At 45.8% G+C, this 19,403-nt stretch overlaps 1 protein-coding gene across 1 annotated transcript in view; it reads right to left on the bottom strand.

Annotated features, from left to right (window-relative positions):
* Positions 1–19,403, bottom strand: part of TMPRSS12 (transmembrane serine protease 12) — a 45,936-nt gene that overhangs the window by 22,773 nt on the left and 3,760 nt on the right. Inside the window, exons 2-4 of the mRNA XM_088465877.1 lie at positions 17,754–17,949; positions 13,920–14,185; positions 11,481–11,623 (exon numbers count right to left, since the gene is read on the bottom strand). Coding sequence (XP_088322003.1) covers positions 11,481–11,623; positions 13,920–14,185; positions 17,754–17,949 — 605 coding nt within the window. The remainder of the gene's footprint in view (positions 1–11,480; positions 11,624–13,919; positions 14,186–17,753; positions 17,950–19,403) is intronic.

Here is a 19,403-nt window from a genome sequence, read left to right as displayed (position 1 = left end):
AGTAGAACAACCAGTCCCTCACTGAGATAGTGAGGTTAGCCGAAATAGCTCTGCTTACCACAAAGACTGTATAGCTTTCTGGGATTGTAAGGCCCTGATCAGGTCTGAAGAAGGGCCCGTGTAACAATGCCTGTGAGGAGGCTGCCTGAGCAATGAGAGGCCGTTGAGAATCAGTACCTCACTCTGGAAATTCCCCAGATGTAGACCTGTCCCGTCAGGCTGAGGGTATATCCTCAGGTGTAGAAACAGGGTCGTCCGGAAGTCCAGGACTGCTCGGTACTGGATATGGTGGCCCCCATGGAGGCCGACAGCCTAGGAAAAAACAGGCCTTTAGGCTGACCCTGAGGACAAAAAGAGTTAGTCCGAATGTAGTGGGAGTAGCTAAAGACGGTATCTCCCCATTAGTGATACTGCCAATGATGCAACGATCTTGTCAAGGTCAGGACCAAACAAGATCTTCCCCATGAAAGGAGTGTGCACCTCTGCTTTCCCATAACGCAGCCATAGGGTACTGCGGAGGATACAGACGCCGCCGAAACCCTGAAAGTTAGAAGACCGGCATCCCATGAGGTAATCCCACATAAGACCACTGCATATTTTATGTGAGCGGCAAAAGATATTTGAACCTCAGACGTGTTGGAGGGGAAAAACGTCACAAAAGCATCACCATGCGATGGCCATGGTAGGACGGGCAACAGGCCCTGAAAACGAGTACATTGATTTCAGGCAAAGTTACCACCTACGGATCCGTAAAATCCATCCAGGCCGGGATGGGAGGCGTATTAATGCCTGTAATCCGATGATTAACATACAAATCCATCCCAGAAGGGGATTTCCATTACTTGTGAGGACCCTCAGGGAATGGGAAACAGGAGGCCTTTGTGACTCCTCGTATCTGGCGACAGCCAGACTCCCGCTATGAGATCCACCCGCTGGGCAGAAAACGGGAGATGTATGATACAGGTGCAGGATCGACATTCTCTATATCCAGAATGAACCTGGCTACCAGCCCCAAAGCAGGGATAATAATACTTGAAATCGGCTCCCCCCATGTGAGAGGGAAAGAGCCGAATATACCATCCAGTTCACGGCAGAGCCACTGGTCAGTAACCACAGGGCGAATATCACGCCAATTAGTATTTCGTATAAAACGACATCCACCAGGGTGGCCGTTGTGGTAATCCCTGCAAGGGGAATGACAGACCGATGTGGTATCGGAGGTAATTCATGTACTGTGAAAAACCCCGGCGGGGAGCGACAGTCTGTTGCACAGGGGTAAATTGCAAGAAATTGCGAGATACCCCGAGTTCAAAAGGGCAGTATGGTGAAGTAACTCCAAGCGAGTGACGACAATGGGGCCCGCCCGGCGATCCTCAAAGGAGAGGATCCTGAGAAATAAACCGCCCTTTAAGGGGGTCGTGCAAGGGGCCCCGCACCAGATGGTGCCGCATACATAAACCTTTCTAAGTTAAAATCCTCCGCACTAATTCCTGCAGGCTATGACTTGCAGGATAACAATAATGGGTGCAGTATCGTGTGCAATCTCCTGGTCAGATATATCTGACTATCTTGACGGAAATATTAAGCAGCGCCATACCGGTCCTGACTGACGCTAAGATTAGCTGCAGGGACCCATTATCAGCGTATGCAACTCACAGTTCCATCTAAAATATGGCAACGTGCAGCACGCAACAGTATGTGACAAACCTCACAGATATTAACAAATATATATATGTGAGGTCTCAGAACCACCCCAGGTACACCTGTATTAGGGCAGATAAAGAAAAGGGATAGATATACACTGACAGGTGAGAGAAAAAGCAGACAGTCAGCACTAGCATAAGTCACATACAATGCAGAAAAATATATATACATACATAAGCATGACATATAATATACTGCACAATGTCGCTACATTCAACTGCCCAGATTCAGTGTCTGGGAAGGCTATAGCGCTGTGTACACTCACCCAAAATGGTCAGGTACGCAGGGGGACTGGGCTCACTGACATCCTAAGAGTTCTGCAGCACCACAGAGAGAAAATGGCCGCTGGAGACCTCAGAAGAAGCGTGGCCCGCGGAGGAAGCAGCTCAGCGACGCCAGACTGCGTGTTGAAAGGCGCGCTGAGCTGAGGGAAGGAGCCGCTAGACAGGGAAGGCTTCCTCCCCTGGCTAGCAATTAACCCCCCCGGGATGCCGGCTCCCGCTGCCGCTATAATCCCTGGTGGGCTGTGGACACGCGGGGTATGCCTCCATGGAGGGGGAGCCCGCCGCCACCGCTAGCGCCTCCGGTCTGTCCCCAGAGACCGGAGGCATAAGGCTGCATATTCACACGTGGACCACGCGACTTACCTGTCCCCGTCGATCCGGCAGCAGCCCAGGGATTCCTCCAGAGCCCGGCTAGTACAGACTCTGGGGTCCCGCTGCGATCCCCAGATCTGTACTGGCGTCGCAGCACCGGCGGGGTGTAGGAGCGGCAGCTCAGACGTCCATTGGACAGTCTGATGCTGCCGCTCTGAAGAGTAGTAAAAAATAATAAAATAAAACTCTTTTAAGCTTAGGGGCTGCTAAGCAGCCCCCCTGCAGTAACGGTGACCCAACTCCGGCCGGGCACCAACTTAAACTGAGGTGCCTCTGGCTGGGGGTGGGGTTATAGGGAGAGTGGACCCAAGTGCATCCTGGGAGCTAAAAGTTTTAACTGCGTGGTGCCCGGATTTGGGCCCTCATTCAGACCCACTCGCAAGCGGGCGCACGTACGTTAGGCGTACGTACAAAAATATTTAAATTCAATGGCTCGCTCGTATTTTCGTTCGCATCTAAAATTCCTCCCTAAACTCTGACGACCCCTCCTCTAACTAACGAGCGTACGAAATAGCGAGCGTACATCCCCGAAATGGCTTGAAAGGAACACACGCACAAGTATAAACAGGAAGTGGCCTTGTCAGATGTCGATTACCTGCTCCTTTATTCTGCCTACCTCCATCAATCGTATCATGCCAATCAATGTATCAATTAGCTTAATTGTTTGTTTTTTTCAACACAATGCAAGAAACTTTACTCTTGTCCGTGTTTGTGTTTACCCGCAGAATACGTACGGATGAAACATTCGCTTTTATTGTTCAAAAAACATGTGAACCACAATTAAACAATTGTACTATTGCTGTGGATCCCCGCATATTTCCCTGGGTTCATTTCTTTATTTAAATTTGCTTACGCATGTCACTGCATCAAGCCTATCATAACTCTCCAGAGATTTCTGGCCCTGTCGAACACATGACTCATACACTAACCAATAACATTGCTCCTGTTAATTTCCAAAATACATTAGCCAATCAGAAAATTTTTACACACTTTATCAAAAATGATTTTTAAGAAAAACACCATTGCCATCATGAGAGCCTCCGCATTCACCAGGCGCGAGCTGCTGGTGCTTACGGAGGTCATGGATCGCCGGATCACCAGCCAACCTCAACCCATGACCAACCGGCAGAAGCGCTCCGCGTATGCGGAGGCACGGTCCCGCCTGCGGTCCTTCGGCTCACGCCGCAACATCGGGCAGCTGGAGCGCAGGTGGTCCGACCTGCAACGGCGAACGCCCCGCTTGCTGGCATGCTTTCGCATGCAGATCCTGGAAAGTAAGTGTTATGTATTGTGGTTTTAATGTTTGTGTTTGTGGGGCAAACTGCGTGTGCATGTTTTCCTGTCTGTCCTATTTATTATTTGTACTCATATCTGCGTGTGCATGTTTTCCTGTCTGTCCTATTTATTATTTGTACTCATATCTGCGTGTGCATGTTTTCCTGTCTGTCCTATTTATTATTTGTACTCATATCTGCGTGTGCATGTTTTCCCTCTATTTTATTCATTCTACTGCTATTTGGCTTATTTGTTGTTTTTTTTTTTTTTTTTTAGTTTTGTTGCCCGGATTTGTCCATAAACTAACCGCAATTTCTTTGGCATATTTTAGGGGGACAGCCAAGACTCCGCCGTCACCGTCCGTCCAGACGGCGTTCCCGGCCACTATCCCCAACCCCCAGCCAACACTCCACCCCAAATCTTTCCCCTATTCCCCACTCCTCCCCATCCTTCCCAGACCCTCTCCCGGAAATGTCGGGCCTCCTTCCCCTCCGTCCCACTTCCCCCTCTCCTCCACCCACCCCTCTTCCAATTACCCCCTCCCCGGAGTCCATCATAACTCCTCCCCATTCTTTGGGGAATGACGGATCCTCCGAGGAGGATCATGGAGGTATTTCCGGAGCTCCCGTTTTGGCTCCCGGTATGTTTTTTTTTTTTTTTTTTTTAAAGCACAAACTGTTTGTATGTAATCATGTGTCGTGCCTTTCTTCGTGTTTTTGTGGCTTGACTTTTGGTGATTTTGAAGGTTTGCCTTTACCTCTTCCTGGTGATTTCAACATACACATATCATACCTGTGGGAATTTGTACCTAGGCCTTGTATTTTTGCCAGCCCCCCCTTTTTTTTTTTTTTGTTTGGGTTTAGGAGTGATTTGGTTGTGTTTTTTTTTTTTTATGTGGATTCCCTATTGTTGTATTAACCCACACACTTTTCTCACCCACAGAGGAACAGAGGCGTCGGCAAGAGGTGGCGGATTGTGTGGGGCAGATGCGGCAACATGTCATCGGCATTCTGGTGGCCCTCGACCGGCTGCCTGGCCTCCTTCGGCAGTAGTTTTTTTATTTTTGTTATATTTTCAAAATAAATTTATTCAGACAAATATACGTTGTGGCTCATTTTTAAAATCCAAAACCAAGATAGTTTAGCATGACATAAGTAGACTGTTCCTGCAAGGATTTCCCTTTTTTAAAAGTTAGATTGTGTTTTGTCTTTGTATGTCAAACAGACACAAGAAACACATAACAGTAACAATGTCATTTCCCTTTTTGGGTGTAGTGTCAATTACATATTTCTACATTTTACAGGTTCCTAGTTGGTGCGCAAGCTGCTTAGGCCAATCTTACAAATCCCAAGGTTGGGCCAGGCTTCCTTTTGGTGTGGGTTGGGAAGCTGAAAACATATTTCAGTTTAGCTCAACTGGCGTCAGTACTGGTTTACCCCTTAGTCAAATGTAACTTGTGTTAACCTGGTTACACTTGCTGTTAACGTCCCAAAAAAGGAAGACCATTTCACTCTCCAAACATTTATTCACAACATAACAGAGAAAACAAAGTGGTCACTCCCAAAAAAAGAACACAGTGATAAATTCAAATACAACACATACCAAGAAATAATTAAATAAAAACAAAAAATCAAGAACTGGTTGACGAAGGACCATGCCAACATGATTCCACAAACATGGCGTTGCGATATGGGTTCCAGAATATATGCCCAAAAGGACCAGATCCAGGTTTGGTAAGGGTAGCAGGAAGTAGTGAGCGTTGGAGTGCCAAAGATTATGTGAACAAACAGAAGATGGTGAGAAAAAAAAAAAAAAATTAGATGTTCGCAAACAAACACAAACACATTAGGTATAAACACTGTAGTTTTGTTCAAACTTACCTAAAAAATCTGGCCACCACATCATCGCGTATGGCCCCCCCACATACTGACCTTCGACCAACCTCGGGGGGGCCATCCTCAGGTAAGGCATCCTCTGGCTGCATTGGGACACCACTCCTTATGGCAATGTTGTGAAATATCCCACACAGGACCACAATTTTAGACACCATATCCGGCACATACATGAGCTCGCCACCAGAGCGGTGGAGGCATCTGAATCGGCCTTTTAAAAGGCCGATACAGCGCTCCACCACTTGCCTGGTGGCTGTAAGTGCGGAATTATACGCACTTTGTGGCCCTGGTGTGGGAGCCAAATAAGGAGTGAGCAGCCAGGACATGCAAGGGTATCCACTGTCTCCTGTGAACAAAAATATACCACATCAGGAACACTGTGTATCAAGCTTAACATTGTTATGTACTAAAGGTCTCCACTTACCCAGAAGCCACGCATCACCAGCTTGTAGGTTGGTTAATTTCTGCCATATCCCTGATTGCCGGATGACGAAGGAGTCATGAGCACTTCCGGGTAATTTAGCATTCAGGGACAGGATCTGGAGGGAGGCATCACATACCACCATTACATTCAGGGAGTGATAGTGTTTACGGTTTCTAAATATTGCCTCCAGCCGTGCTGGAGGCTGAAGTGGTATGTGAGTACCATCCACAACCCCTATGATGTGTGGGAAGCCAGCTATTTGGTAAAAATTGGCCTTGGCCACACTAAGGGCACCCATATCCAAAGGCATTTTAATAAAATGATGGAGGTGCTTGAAAAGTGCCTCCATCACTGCCCTCAGGATCCGGGAAAAGGAGGATTGGGAGATGCCCGCCACTATTCCCACCGTTGTTTGAAACGATCCTGAGGCACAGAAATGTAACACCGCCATAAATTGCGTCAGTGGTGGTATTGCTGTTGGACTGTCAATTTGCCGCTCAAGATCACTTTCTATTAATGAGAGAGTGTCTATGATGATTTTGGGAGGTAGACGGTAGCGTCTTAAAACCTCATCATCGGGCATTCCAAAAAGGGTGACACGTGTTCGAAATATCTGGGGCCTTGCATGCCTACGATGCCTACGCCTGGGACGAGTTTGAGGTTGGTCGTCTTCCGGGAGCAGGGCCAGAACAATTCGCCCCAGATCTACCTGAAATTCAAAGTTTACAATGTAAGGCTTTTGAGCCACCCCAAAAGTAACATAAAACAACTTAGCTTTCTGATACCATCCATAGCTGCTTACATGCCGGGGTATTGTCATGATACGTATAAACTGTAAAAAAGCCAAAAATGAGACATCAAAAATTTAGAGGGTGAATTTTTGTTTGTCAAATTGTTGCAAGCCAACACATAAAATAGGCGAAACACACATTTGGCCATCGATGAAAACGACATTGCACACCGTACGTCAAATAGGGTTCAAATGGACCCCAAAAATGGAAAAGGGAAAAGCAAAACTGGTTTACATGATGAATAAGCCTCGAAAAATGCGTTAATTAGTTTGCAAATGCAAGTCACTACACTAACAGTCAAAAATGCGTTAATTAGTTCGCAAATGCAAGTCACTACACCAACAGTCAAAAATGCGTTAATTAGTTCGCAAATGCAAGTCACCACACCAACAGTCAAAAATGCGTTAATTAGTTCGCAAATGCAAGTCACTACACCAACAGTCAAAAATGCGTTAATTAGTTCGCAAATGCAAGAAAAAAAATGGACTTACCCAACTCGAATATATAAGATTTCCAAAAAAAAGGTCTTTGGGTCCGAAAGCCAAAACAAACTAAAAAAGATGAAATTAGTGTAAAAAAAAAAATAGCTAACCAAAAAACAGAAGTAGACACCAATTGGCCACAAATTAGACTGCACAAAACTTACCAAATCAGGAAAGGATGGGGAAAAAAGCAAAAAAATGCGAACGGAAAACCAAAACAACTGTAGCAAAACCAAACAAAAAACCAACTCTGCCAAATCCTCCAACCGCAAACAACCAAATCCAACCAACTTAACCGCCAACAATCCAACAACCCAACCTCGACTCCACACACACCAAGCCATAAATAGTGTTTATTTTCCCGCACAAATTAAGGATGAATCATAGGGACGCACAATCAATGATGCGGCCGCAAACAAAGGACGCATGTATAAATACGTCACGAAATCACATTGAATTCTGGTTGATTTCATTCTGGAAGCAGAGACATGGCTTCAGACCAGGGAAACAATGGCCAAAAATCCGGCGGTAAGGCCTTCATGCATTTTGTCTCAATGATTATTTTAAAACATAATATTGGGCAAGTTGTGAAGTGGCTAAATCTGCATATTTACCCAAATAGGTGAGGAGGATGACATGGAAGAGACTGCTGGCCCCAGTCAACCCGCCAAAGCTGCCAAAAAAAAAAGGCAGCCACATTTCACAAGCAAGGAGATGGAGGTTTTGATCCAGAAGTGCGTTGACATCCTGCCCCAGGCAGCCAGGAATATGAGCCAAAGCCAGAAGTGGAGAATGTGGGAGGAGGTCGCCGTTGCTGTCAATAGGGTGGGTGATTATGTCCGTCTAGCCCGGGATGTCAAACGGCGGTAAGTAAACACTTTCCCATCCTATAAACAAAACCCATTGTAAAAAAAAGGATAATGGTTCCAATTTCATTCCACAGATGGGCAGACTTCAAATATCGTCTCAAGCAAAAACTTGCCGACAGGGCTAGGCATGCAAGGGGGACAGGTGGGGGTCCCACCCCTGTGTCATTGGAGTTGACAGACTTAGAAGAGCTGGCACAGGGGTGTGTGCAGGCTGTGGAGGTGTTTGGCGTGTCCAACATGGATACGGACATGCCAGACTTTGCGGCTCCTCATGTTGGCCAAGGTAAGTCTTGTGATGTCACCAACTCTGAAATGCTATTGTGCCAATATGTAGATTCTAATGTGAGTCTTTTCGCAATTTTCCTAACAGAGACAGAGGCGGATGAGTCTGCTCCAGAGGGGAGCCTTGGCCGCAGAATTTCTGCTGGCTCTGCAGGGGAGGAACCAGTACATCCGGCTGAGGACCCTGCAGAAGCCAGTCCAGGGCGTGCCCCCTCGCAGGCAGTGGGCCTCCTCACAGAACTCAATTTTAAATCGGATTTCCATACGGAGATTCTGCAGAGGATGGACGCCAGTCTGATACGGGTGGCTGAGGCCCTGGAGCAAAATGCTGCGGCCAACGTGACCATTGCTCAGGCCCTGGCGGAAAATACCAGGGCCAACATCCGCATCGCCGATGCCCTGGAGCAGCTCGTTCGCCAGCACATGGTGGAGCCGACCTCCCTTCCTGCCGGAACATCCGGATCCTCCACCTCTGGCACAACATCAGCCAATCCTCCAAATGTGCCTAGCCCTGTGCCTAGTCCAGAGGCCACAACATCTGCCTCTGGACAGGCCAGCCCGATGGCATCCCGGACCCGGTCTGGCGCCCACCCTCACCCAGCCAAACGGGCGAGAAAACGGTGACAGCAATGGCGACTTTTCCCACACTCCTTCTGTGCTTGGCTCATATTCCTTTCTGGTCAAAACTTCCCTCTCCTTTCTTGTGAAATTTTTTTACATTTGGTATTTACGTTTATGTTACCAGTTATGGCTTTTTTTTTTTTTTTAACAAATATCTTTGCCACAAAAAAAAGGCAACAAAATATTAGGCCAATTTGTTTGTGTTTAAACAATAAATTTAAAACAAAAAACTGAGATTGTATTGTGACATTATTGTACAAATGGGTTACATTTAATCCTGGCCCTAAAGGCAAAAACTGACCCTCTTAAAAAAAAAAAAAAGGCCTCTTTAAGGAACGTTTAAAAAATCACATAGCGATGCAAATTCCACAGTAAACCAAAAAAAAGGGGAGCTAATTAAAACATGATGACATTATTGTTACAATAGGCCATAACCAACAAATTGTGGCCAAAATAAAACACCAAAAATGTACGCTAATTGATTGTGTAATCATGACATTAGCAGCTCTGATTTCCACCTGCGTACGCTTTTGTGCTATCCCAATAAACTGCTTTCCAAACACATACCAAGCCGGTTTTCAATCCAACACTAATTACTGACCAGCCGCGATTAATCGCAGCACCATCGTTGAGTCCCGGGACGGAGAAGGCCATCGCCAATGTGGTCGAGTAATCCTGACCCTAAGCTGTGCGAGCATTTTGAAGGGAAAGCGGATGTTCCAGTGACGTATGAGACGGTCCGAACACATTTGACGTTCGCATCTGCTAATGTATGTACGCCCCAAAAACGCCTCGTCACGCCTGCGTTTTTTCATCTCCACCCCCGTCAACACCCAAAACGCCCTGTTCTGTCAATCACATTTGACATGTCACTTCCTGTACGCTATTTTAGGAACGAGAGAAAAAAACCTCGCAATCTGCCGTACGCACATGCGCAGTGTAACACCGACGCATGCGCGGTTAGTCAACATCGGAACGCAACGAGCGTACTGTTGGTAACGTGCGGCTCTGAATGAGGGCCTTGGTTCCCAACCTATACCCCAAGGTCAACCCTGTGGACCCCCTATGGACCCTGAAGTAGAAAAGTGCTTTAACAGAAGAAGAGCAGGGACAGTGAAATGGCTGACAGTAGAAAGTGAAAGTACAGGCAGCAGACGCTAGCAGAAGTCATATACAGTGCAAAGAAATTAATCCCTGCACTATCTGCGCTGATCCTCAACTACGCAGACACAGAGCCTGGTAGGACACAGCGCTGCATACACAGGCCTGTTTCAACGGAGGAAAGGTATGCCGGGGGACCCAGACCACGATGCCACCGATCAGCAGCTCCCAGCAGCGTTCACCATGCTTCTGCAAAGATGGCCACCGAGGAGCAGAGAGGAGGCCGGCCTGGGGGAGGAGCGCTGCCACAGAGCCAATCGGCAGGTGCAGAGAGGGCTGTGTGCAGCGGGGGAGGCGCCAGCTGTGTACGGGGAAGGCGCGCTCCCCTGGCATGCAATTAACCCCTGGGACGCCGCAGCGCTCCCGCTCAGCTGCGGTCCGCTGTCCCAGGGGGGTAGTGGAAGCGCAGGTTGTTACCTGGCTCCACGCTGCAGCCAGTCCCCAGGGAGCCCCCTGCCTGGGGACTCTGGACCATGTGTTCAGCAGGGACCCACCGCGGGACCCTGCTGCTTACCTGCTGCCCCCTTGAATCCGGCCATGGTCCAAAACATCTGGGGTCACCGCTAGCTGTGACCCCAGATGCTTACCAGCATCCCCGGATCAGTACCGGCGTTCTGGTACCAGCGGGGGTGTAGGGAAGACAGCATGGACGTCAGTAGTGACTGTCTATGCTGTACTTCCAGATGGGCAGCCACAGCTGCCGTGAAGAAAACTTCAGGGGCTATCCTTAGCCCCCCTCTAAACAGGTGCTCTGACTCTGAGCCGGGCACCAACGAAACTGAGATGCCTTGGCTCGGGGGCGGGGTATAGGAGCGGGACCCTAGTGCATCCTGGGAGGCTGAAAACTTAACTCTATGGTGCCCGATGCCTGACGTCATCACCTATACCCCTGTGGATACCCTATGGACCCTGATGTAGAAATATACATCACAATATTAGATGCCACTACTGTCTTTGTAAAATGAGTTCTGCTGAGCAATAACAGACATCCACGTGAGCAAAGCTGTGGGCAAACTATAGTTAATAATAAAACATGGTACACTGATTGTTAGGTGTCACTTGACATCCAATTGTGTGGAATAAATGTCACTTTAATTCTTAACTGCAAATGTAGCTTTTGTTTTCAGTAATAACAGAAGTGCAGTGGTCCCACTTGGTGAACAAAACAAACATACTGAACAAATTGATTTGGTGTTGTTAAAGTACTTTCTGCACTTTCTATGCCAAACAGATCAATCCTATTTGTAATTTGTACCAAAACAATTTATTATTATTTATAGTTATTGTAGTACTAGGTATTTTATATTATAGAGTTCTCTTTACCTGGCATGTGTCAATTCCACCACTCTCATATCCAGCACAAAGCATGTTGCCAGTAATAATACCATTGTACCATCCAGGGCTGTTGCAAAGTGAATTTGGAATTATTTCTATTTGTGCTTCTTGCAAAACAACAGATATTTCACCTGAAACCAAATTACACACAAATGTTAAACAACATTATTCCACTTTGATTACAAGAACAGTCCATTCAATATTATCAATGATGCTTTAATAGAGGCATTTGCCATGGGCCTACCTACAAATAATCACAACACGGGCTATTGAAAGGGGCACAGTTCCACATAATAGTGTAATCATTTTTATGTATTACCAATCAGACTCATACCTGTGATAATTTTATCTGCATCAACGACCAATGCCTGCATTGTTAAAGTAATTATGTACTTGCGGTCTGCAGTCAAATTTGGGTTTGTATAACTATCTCATCGTAGCAACTGCACCCTCCTAAATTTTCAGCTCTCTCTACCCCACTGCATGTCCTCCTCTAGCTCATCTCTTCAACCCATCTCACTGATACAATGACATCCACCTTCAACCACTTAACTCAGTAGTTCCCAAACTTTCTTGAATCACGGCACCGTAGAATATCAGCATTTTATTCACGGCACCCCTAGGCCAAAAGTAAGTTCTTATTAAGAAAATTTGCAAAAATTATGAAATTAAGTAAATTGTGATATATGCAATCCTAGGGTCAGTTATGTGGTCTTAGGTTTAGTTACGTGGCCGAAGGGTCAATATGTGGTGGTGGACATGGTTGCGATTCTGTTTGTGCTAGGGATGAGCGGTTCAGATTCTGTGGAATCCGAACCGCTCCGAACATCGGGGATCCAAGTCCACCCGAACGCTGTTCGGGTGTTCCCCGTCTGACTCGGATCCTCGCAAGGATCCGAACGTCATCCTCCTGACGTCAGATCCTCGCGAGAGGATCTGTCGTCAGGCCTCCACAAGTGTAGGGGAGATCGCAGTGAGAGCGGTCTGCCCTGTAACAAACACACCGCCGCCACCGGCTGTGTGTTTGTTATAGCAGCCAATGAGAGTCAGACAGACTCTCATTGGCTGCTGCGTCCCCAGAGGGAGCCGGCTGGAGCTCACTCATGAGCTCAGCCTTCCGGCTCCCCCCGCTGTGGCCGGCAGGAACGGACAGCAGCGGTCGCGGCAGGAGCGGGGATTCAGGTAAGTTTTTTTCTATCCTTTGTGTGTGTGCGTGTGTAAGGGGCCGCTACTGGGGGTACGGTATAGGGGGGGCCGCTACTGGGGACAATGCAGCATAAGGGGGACTACTACTGGGGGCAATGCAGCATAAGGGAGACTACTACTGGGGACAATGCAGCATTAGGGGGACTACTACTGGGGGCAATGCAGCATAAGGGGGACTACTACTGGGGGCAATGCAGCATAAGGGGGACTACTACTGGGGGCAATGCAGCATAGGGGGGACTACTACTGGAAGCACAGCATATGGGGACCACTACTGGGGGCACTGTATATGGGGCACTACTGTGAGATGGTCTAAATTGACTGTAAATGACTGGAAATTAATGTTATTGAGTTTAATACTCTAGGAACAAAAAATAGGCTATATTTTAAAATAATGCCCAGTCTATGGACAGTTAACCTATGCTCTAGTGAGCTTGAAACAAACTATTAAGGGTAAATTTACTAAGCGTCGGTTTTAGTTTTTTAGGCGATTTTCTGACGGTTTTGCAAACCAACCATTTACTAAAGTCAAAACAAACGGTAAACTGGCCAGATGACCGACTTTAGAACACATCCAGAGTTCCTGGCATGTGACTACCACAGTCACATGATTTATCCTTATGTCCTCCTATCCACATTATTGCAATGTGTCACATACTGCATCAAACATGTTTAGGGAAGGGTAAATATAATCATGGTTTACCTAGATCCAGTATAAGACCCATTTAATCATGTCTGTATTTGGTAATTTGAGAGTATTTTATTTAGTGATACATTTTTGGTTTTGGTCTTTAATGTAGCAGAATATTGAGGACCCACATGCTTTATATATATATATATATATATCTCCAATAGTGACCCGGCACTCACCAGTCCTCTCCATTGTACCTCGCTCCGGTGCCTTCCAAAGGGGAAAGGTTCCCCGAATGCATATACGAAAAAAGGTGGCACTCAGAGACTTCAGTAAGGAGTGTAGCAAGTACCCACTACGGGGTAACTTTTAATGTGACAACTTCACAGCATCTGCTGTTGTCACATTAAAAGTTACCCCGTAGTGGGTACTTGCTACACTCCTTACTGAAGTCTCTGAGTGCCACCTTTTTTCGTATATATATATATATATATAACTATATATATATATATATATATATATATATATATATATAACATTTATTGCTATTATTATTATTTTACATTTTATAAATATATACATAATATTACCTTTTGGTGTGGTTGTGCCCCACCCAGTTATAAAGCATTGTGCCCAAGGGTCTGGAGGCAGTTCCCTTGCAGCTAAACAGACTGGTAGGATATAATCAGTATATGTTATTGAACTTGCTAATTCCAATAATGCAACATCATTATCCATTGTAGTAGCATCAAAATTTGCATGAACATTGACTTGTCTAATTCCTGATATTTTCCTTGTTTTGTCTGTATGCAAGATACTGTTTACTCCAAAAACTGCTCTCCAATACCTAGGATTTCTGGGGGAAGGGGGGGGGGGGGGGGGGGGGAGGGGAAAGAGAAACTTTAAAATTGTTATCTGAATTTCTAAATTCACAACTTATCCTTCTACTTTATTGGCTCTTACTTCTCAATACCAGTGGCATTTAATACAAAGGAGAAATCATCAGGTTTAAAAGGATTTTATACACAGGAGGTGTGTGTGGTTACTCAGAAGTCCGATTATAGACAGCAGGTGTGTGTGTGTGGTTAGTCAGAACGCCAATTATACACAGCAGGGTTGTGTGTGTGGTTACTCAGAAGGCCGATTATACACAGCAGGTGTGTGTATGGTTACTCAGAAGGCCGATTATACACAGCAGTGTGTGTGGTTACTCAGAACGCCAATTATACACAGCAGGCTTGTGTGTGTGGTTACTCAGAAGGCCGATTATACACAGCAGGCGTGTGTGTGTGTGGTTACTGAGAAGGCCAATTATACACAGCAGGCTTGTGTGTGTGGTTACTCAGAAGGCCGATTATAAACAGCAGGTGTGTGTGTGGTTACTCAGAAGGCCGATTATACACAGCAGGTGTGTGTGGTTACTCAGAAGGCCGATTATACACAGCAGGTGTGTGTGTGGTTACTCAGAAGGCCGATTATACACAGCAGGTGTGTGTGTGTGGTTACTCAGAACGCCAATTATACACAGCAGGCTTGTGTGTGTGGTTACTCAGAAGGCCGATTATACATAGCAAGCGTGTGTGTGGTTTCTCAGAAGGCCGATAATACACAGCAGGCGTGTGTGGTTACTCAGAAGGCTGATTATACACAGCAGGCTTGTGTGTGGTTACTCAGAAGGCCGATTATACACAGCAGGCTTGTGTGTGTGGTTACTCAGAAGGCCGATTATACACAGCAGGCGTGTGTGTGGTTACTCAGAAAGCCGATTTTACACAGCAGGCGTGTGTGTGTGGTTACTCAGAAGGCCGATTATACACAGCAGGCTTGTGTGTGTGGTTACTCAGAAGGCCGATTATACATAGCAAGCGTGTGTGTGGTTACTCAGAAGGCTGATTATACACAGCAGCTGTGTGTGTGTGGTTACTCAGAAGGCTGATTATACACAGCAGGCGTGTGTGTGTGGTTACTCAGAAGGCTGATTATACACAGCAGGTGTGTGTGTGGTTACTCAGAAGGCCGATTATTGACTGATCTGCGACCAATGCTGCATCTTTTTACGCAGTTGTTTGTATTTGCAAAACCGCCCGTGGGCGTCTCAATACAAATATACAAATTCTGGAGGCTGTGACATTAGCACATTTTCGCACAGCTTCTGTGTACAAATTTGCAGCAGTGGTGGCATATGTATTATGTACCATATGTTAAGGGTTATTTTCCTCCCCAAAATAATCTTTTGAGAGGGGGAGAGTGTCTTGTAACTTGTACGTGCAAATATATAGTAGTTTGAATACTCTCTGCCTGTATCACTCTCTGCCATGCATCACACTGGTCATTCTCACTTTAAAAAAGCCTTTGGATCTTGATTAGTTCCACAATAGCTTTTAGATCCTTTGGTTAAGGGTGAGACAAATTTTTAAAGTTGAAGTGATATGACGTTTTGTAGGATTTGCTGGTGGAAATTAGCCTTCCCACTCCTCCACATTACACAGCAAGAAGATAGAATGATGAAGTAAAAGCAGAATTTACAGATTGTATCACCGGAACCTTTAATTATGCAAAACGGCCTATTCCATTGTGAAACTCTATTTATCGTGATTTAAACTCATCTCTACACTCTAGACGATCTTGAGATGTTCCAGATGGTGCATTTATAATATTTATACCAACTAACGTTTATTGACATGTCAGAAGCAGGTCATTCACCATCATTTGATTCAGCTGGTAATCTCCGGAATTATTATTATTACATTTTATTTATAGAGCACCACAAGTGTGCTGCAGCGCTGTACATAGAGCAAAACAATAAGACAATACACGGTAAAACAGTACAGTACAAATAGCAGTACAAATCTCCACACTGATGTAATATGTGAAATTTAAAAGTACAGCATCAGCTGAAACCTGTAGCTGTCAGCATGGGCCCAAATGATGGGTGATTGGGGTCCAGGGGAAGAGAGCTCAAGGATGATGTGTAGCAGTTGTGCAAGATAAGTAGTTGGGGAGAACAGGAGAGATGAAGGCCCTGCTCATGAAGCTTACAGTCTAGAGGGAAAGGGGAGACAACGGAAGACATGAGGAGTGAGCCAGTGCAAGGGGAGTTAAGAGATAAACTATGTGGTGACATAGTTAAGTGGTAGATGGATATGCTTTTGTGAACAGGTGGGATTTAAGTGCACGTATGAAGCAATGCAGTCAGTGGGATAATCTGATGGAACAAGGGAGATTGTTCCAGTAGTGGGGGGCAGCCCGGGAGAAATTTTGAATTCTGGAGTGAGATGTGGTAACCAGACGGGAGGAAAGGCAATGGTCATTGGCCAACCGGAGAGGGAGGGAGGGATTGTGTAAGGAGCTGAAGTTGGAGATGTAGGGAGCTGTGGAGTTGGAGAGGGCCTCTGCTAATTATTTCTCTACACACACACTTTCCTTATTGACTGCATTGCATGTTATTGTTGTGCTATTTTCAAAAATATATTGCTGTTCTATATTTCATAACCTTTTTTTTTATTTGACAATTTTTGCATTGAACAGTATGTATTCAGATTACTGATTCTAGTATGTCTAGTTTTAACTTCAAAATATTCTGTGTGATGCAACGGAGTGACAAATATATAAGATGAGGAGGTCTGTCACAGCTGCTCATACGATCATGGGGAGGGTGGAGCGGGTACAGTTTACCCGGGCCCGGGCTTGCTAGAGAAGCCCGACGTCACCCCACCTCCCTCACAGCAGCTCAGCACACAGCTTGTGCTGGGCTGCAGTGTGAGACTTCTCGCGGTTGCTGCAGCAGCCGGAGCAGTCTCCTATGGCTGTGGGAGGGAGCGATCACATTGATCGCGCCCCCCCTGCTTAGCGCTGGGTTGGGGGGCTTACAGCGCTGCAAAAGTGATATTTTTTTCAAGGGGGAGTGGCCACACCTCCCGCAATTAGGCCACGGCCCCTCCTTTACCCGGGCCCGGCCAGGCTCTCTACGGCCCTGCATACGATACATACTGGAGCATTACATACCTCATCATGTGTAAGGCCGGGTGCACACTAAACGACCGGCAATCTTGCCGTCCCATGCAAGACTGCCGGTACACACTATAAAGATTTAATGAACGACCGAACAATCACTCGTTTCGTCCTTCAGTATACTACATAGCCCCGCATGCGATATTGTGTGATTGGCCATACAGCACGGCCAATCACACTATAATGCAAGTGACCCTCGAGAGCGCGCAATCGCGGGTACACATTACACAATGTTCCTGATATATAGTTCTAATCAGCCTCAAAATTATATATAGGACGATATATGGACTAATGTGTGCCCAGCCTAAGAATAGTTAGTTGCTTCTGGTTCATACAACTGAGCAGAGCACAAGCAAACAAAGTTTCATACTGTTGTTTAACCTCAATAATGTTAATATTGTTATATTACATACCTCTTTTTCACTACGCAATGAGCTGCAGTAATTACCCATATGTTGTGAATAAGAGATCCACCACACCGGTGTCTATAGCTAGATCCTGAACTGAAATACTGAAGGCTGACCTGCCATGGCCATGCTCCTGGCAGCGCATCGTGACCACCAATAATACGGGATCCAAGCGTATATACTAGTGGACGTTGTCCACAAACTGAAAAATGGGATAGAAAACACCAGCAGAGTATGAGCAGACTACAGTAGTTATACCGCGATGTAACAATACTTATACAGAAAAAGGCAGCTAGGTCCAAAAATGTAAGATAGAAAACTAGCAAGTAAATGTGTTGTGCATATAGACAGCCCCAATTTACAGAAATAATAGCAGCTAGTTTAGAGACTCCCCACCCATCAGTTATGTTAAAATATGTATTTTTAAACATAATTTATTAAGTGTATAAAAAAAACAATCACAAACTAATATTACTGCCTGCCACCAGGAATTATGTTATCTATATGCAAGTAGCACATACACACACACACACACACATAAAAAAAAACAAATAAAAAATGACTTACAAATACAATTCCTTGACAACTACAACAATTCAATTCTCAGTGATATGAATGCAGACATCGGGGGTCATTCAGACCCACTCGCGAGCGGCAGTACGCTCGCAAGTGGGTCGATGTTCCCCACTGCGCATGCGCACGACGGAGGGAGCTCCGTCGTGCGCATGCGCGAGACCCGGCCAGCGAAGGACTTTCCTTCGCTCGGAGTGTCTCACCAAAGGGGGCGTGCTGTCGATGGTGACTGACAGCACGCCCCCTTTGGTGGGCGTGCCTGCCAGACGGAGGCGTTCCCAAGGGAACGCCTACCGTCTGAAGCCGGCCCCACTGACATCACTAGTGATATCAGTGGGAGTGATTTTGGCTCTGATAGAGCCAAAATCACTCCTGGCCTTGCGGTTGTGAAACCCAACCGCAGGCTTTCACTCGCAGTTCCGATGGTCGCGATGGTCAAGACCATCGCGACCATCTTTTTGCACGCTCGTATATGCTGTGGGTGGTGAACCACAGCTATACGAGCGTCCAGGAGGACGCTCCATTTTAATGGAGGTGGGCCCTGATTCAGAGCGAGCGCTCTGGTCAGAGCGTCCGGCTCTGAATCAGGGCCATTGTCAAGAATTATGGTGGAGGATTTTTGCAGATTTTCCTACAGCCCCTCTATGGGCTGCTAATGAAACCTATGATGTTTGTGGATGCAAATTGCTGAGGAAACGGTCAGAACGCTGGCAACTCATGGCCGATACATTTAATTGATTTGCCCACATAAAATAATACAGCAACAATAATCATAAAATATCAAGTCATTAGTGTCTGAATAAATTGCTTTCTATCTAAAAAAAAAAAAAAAATTTAGCTAGATTTAAAATAAATAATAGTGAAATAAAAAAAAGTTTACAATTTGTGTTGCCTTCTGAGGTACAAATTTGTCATAGACCCCTAAAAGCAAAAGTAGTCAGAGCAATAAATAAATCTGAAACTTATTCACCATGTATTTTTTTGGCATATATGCATATGTTTTTTTTTTAAATCTTTTTTATTGAAGCATCACATTATATGCAACAAATATTATAAGAAATTAACAAAGTAAAAAAAACTGAC

The sequence above is a fragment of the Taudactylus pleione genome, unplaced genomic scaffold, assembly GCF_031769625.1.
Source record: "Taudactylus pleione unplaced genomic scaffold, aTauple2 ptg000065l, whole genome shotgun sequence".
Taxonomy (NCBI): Eukaryota; Metazoa; Chordata; class Amphibia; order Anura; family Myobatrachidae; genus Taudactylus; species Taudactylus pleione.
Note: the sequence above shows the minus strand (reverse complement) of the source record. Positions and strands in the feature narration are given on the sequence as shown.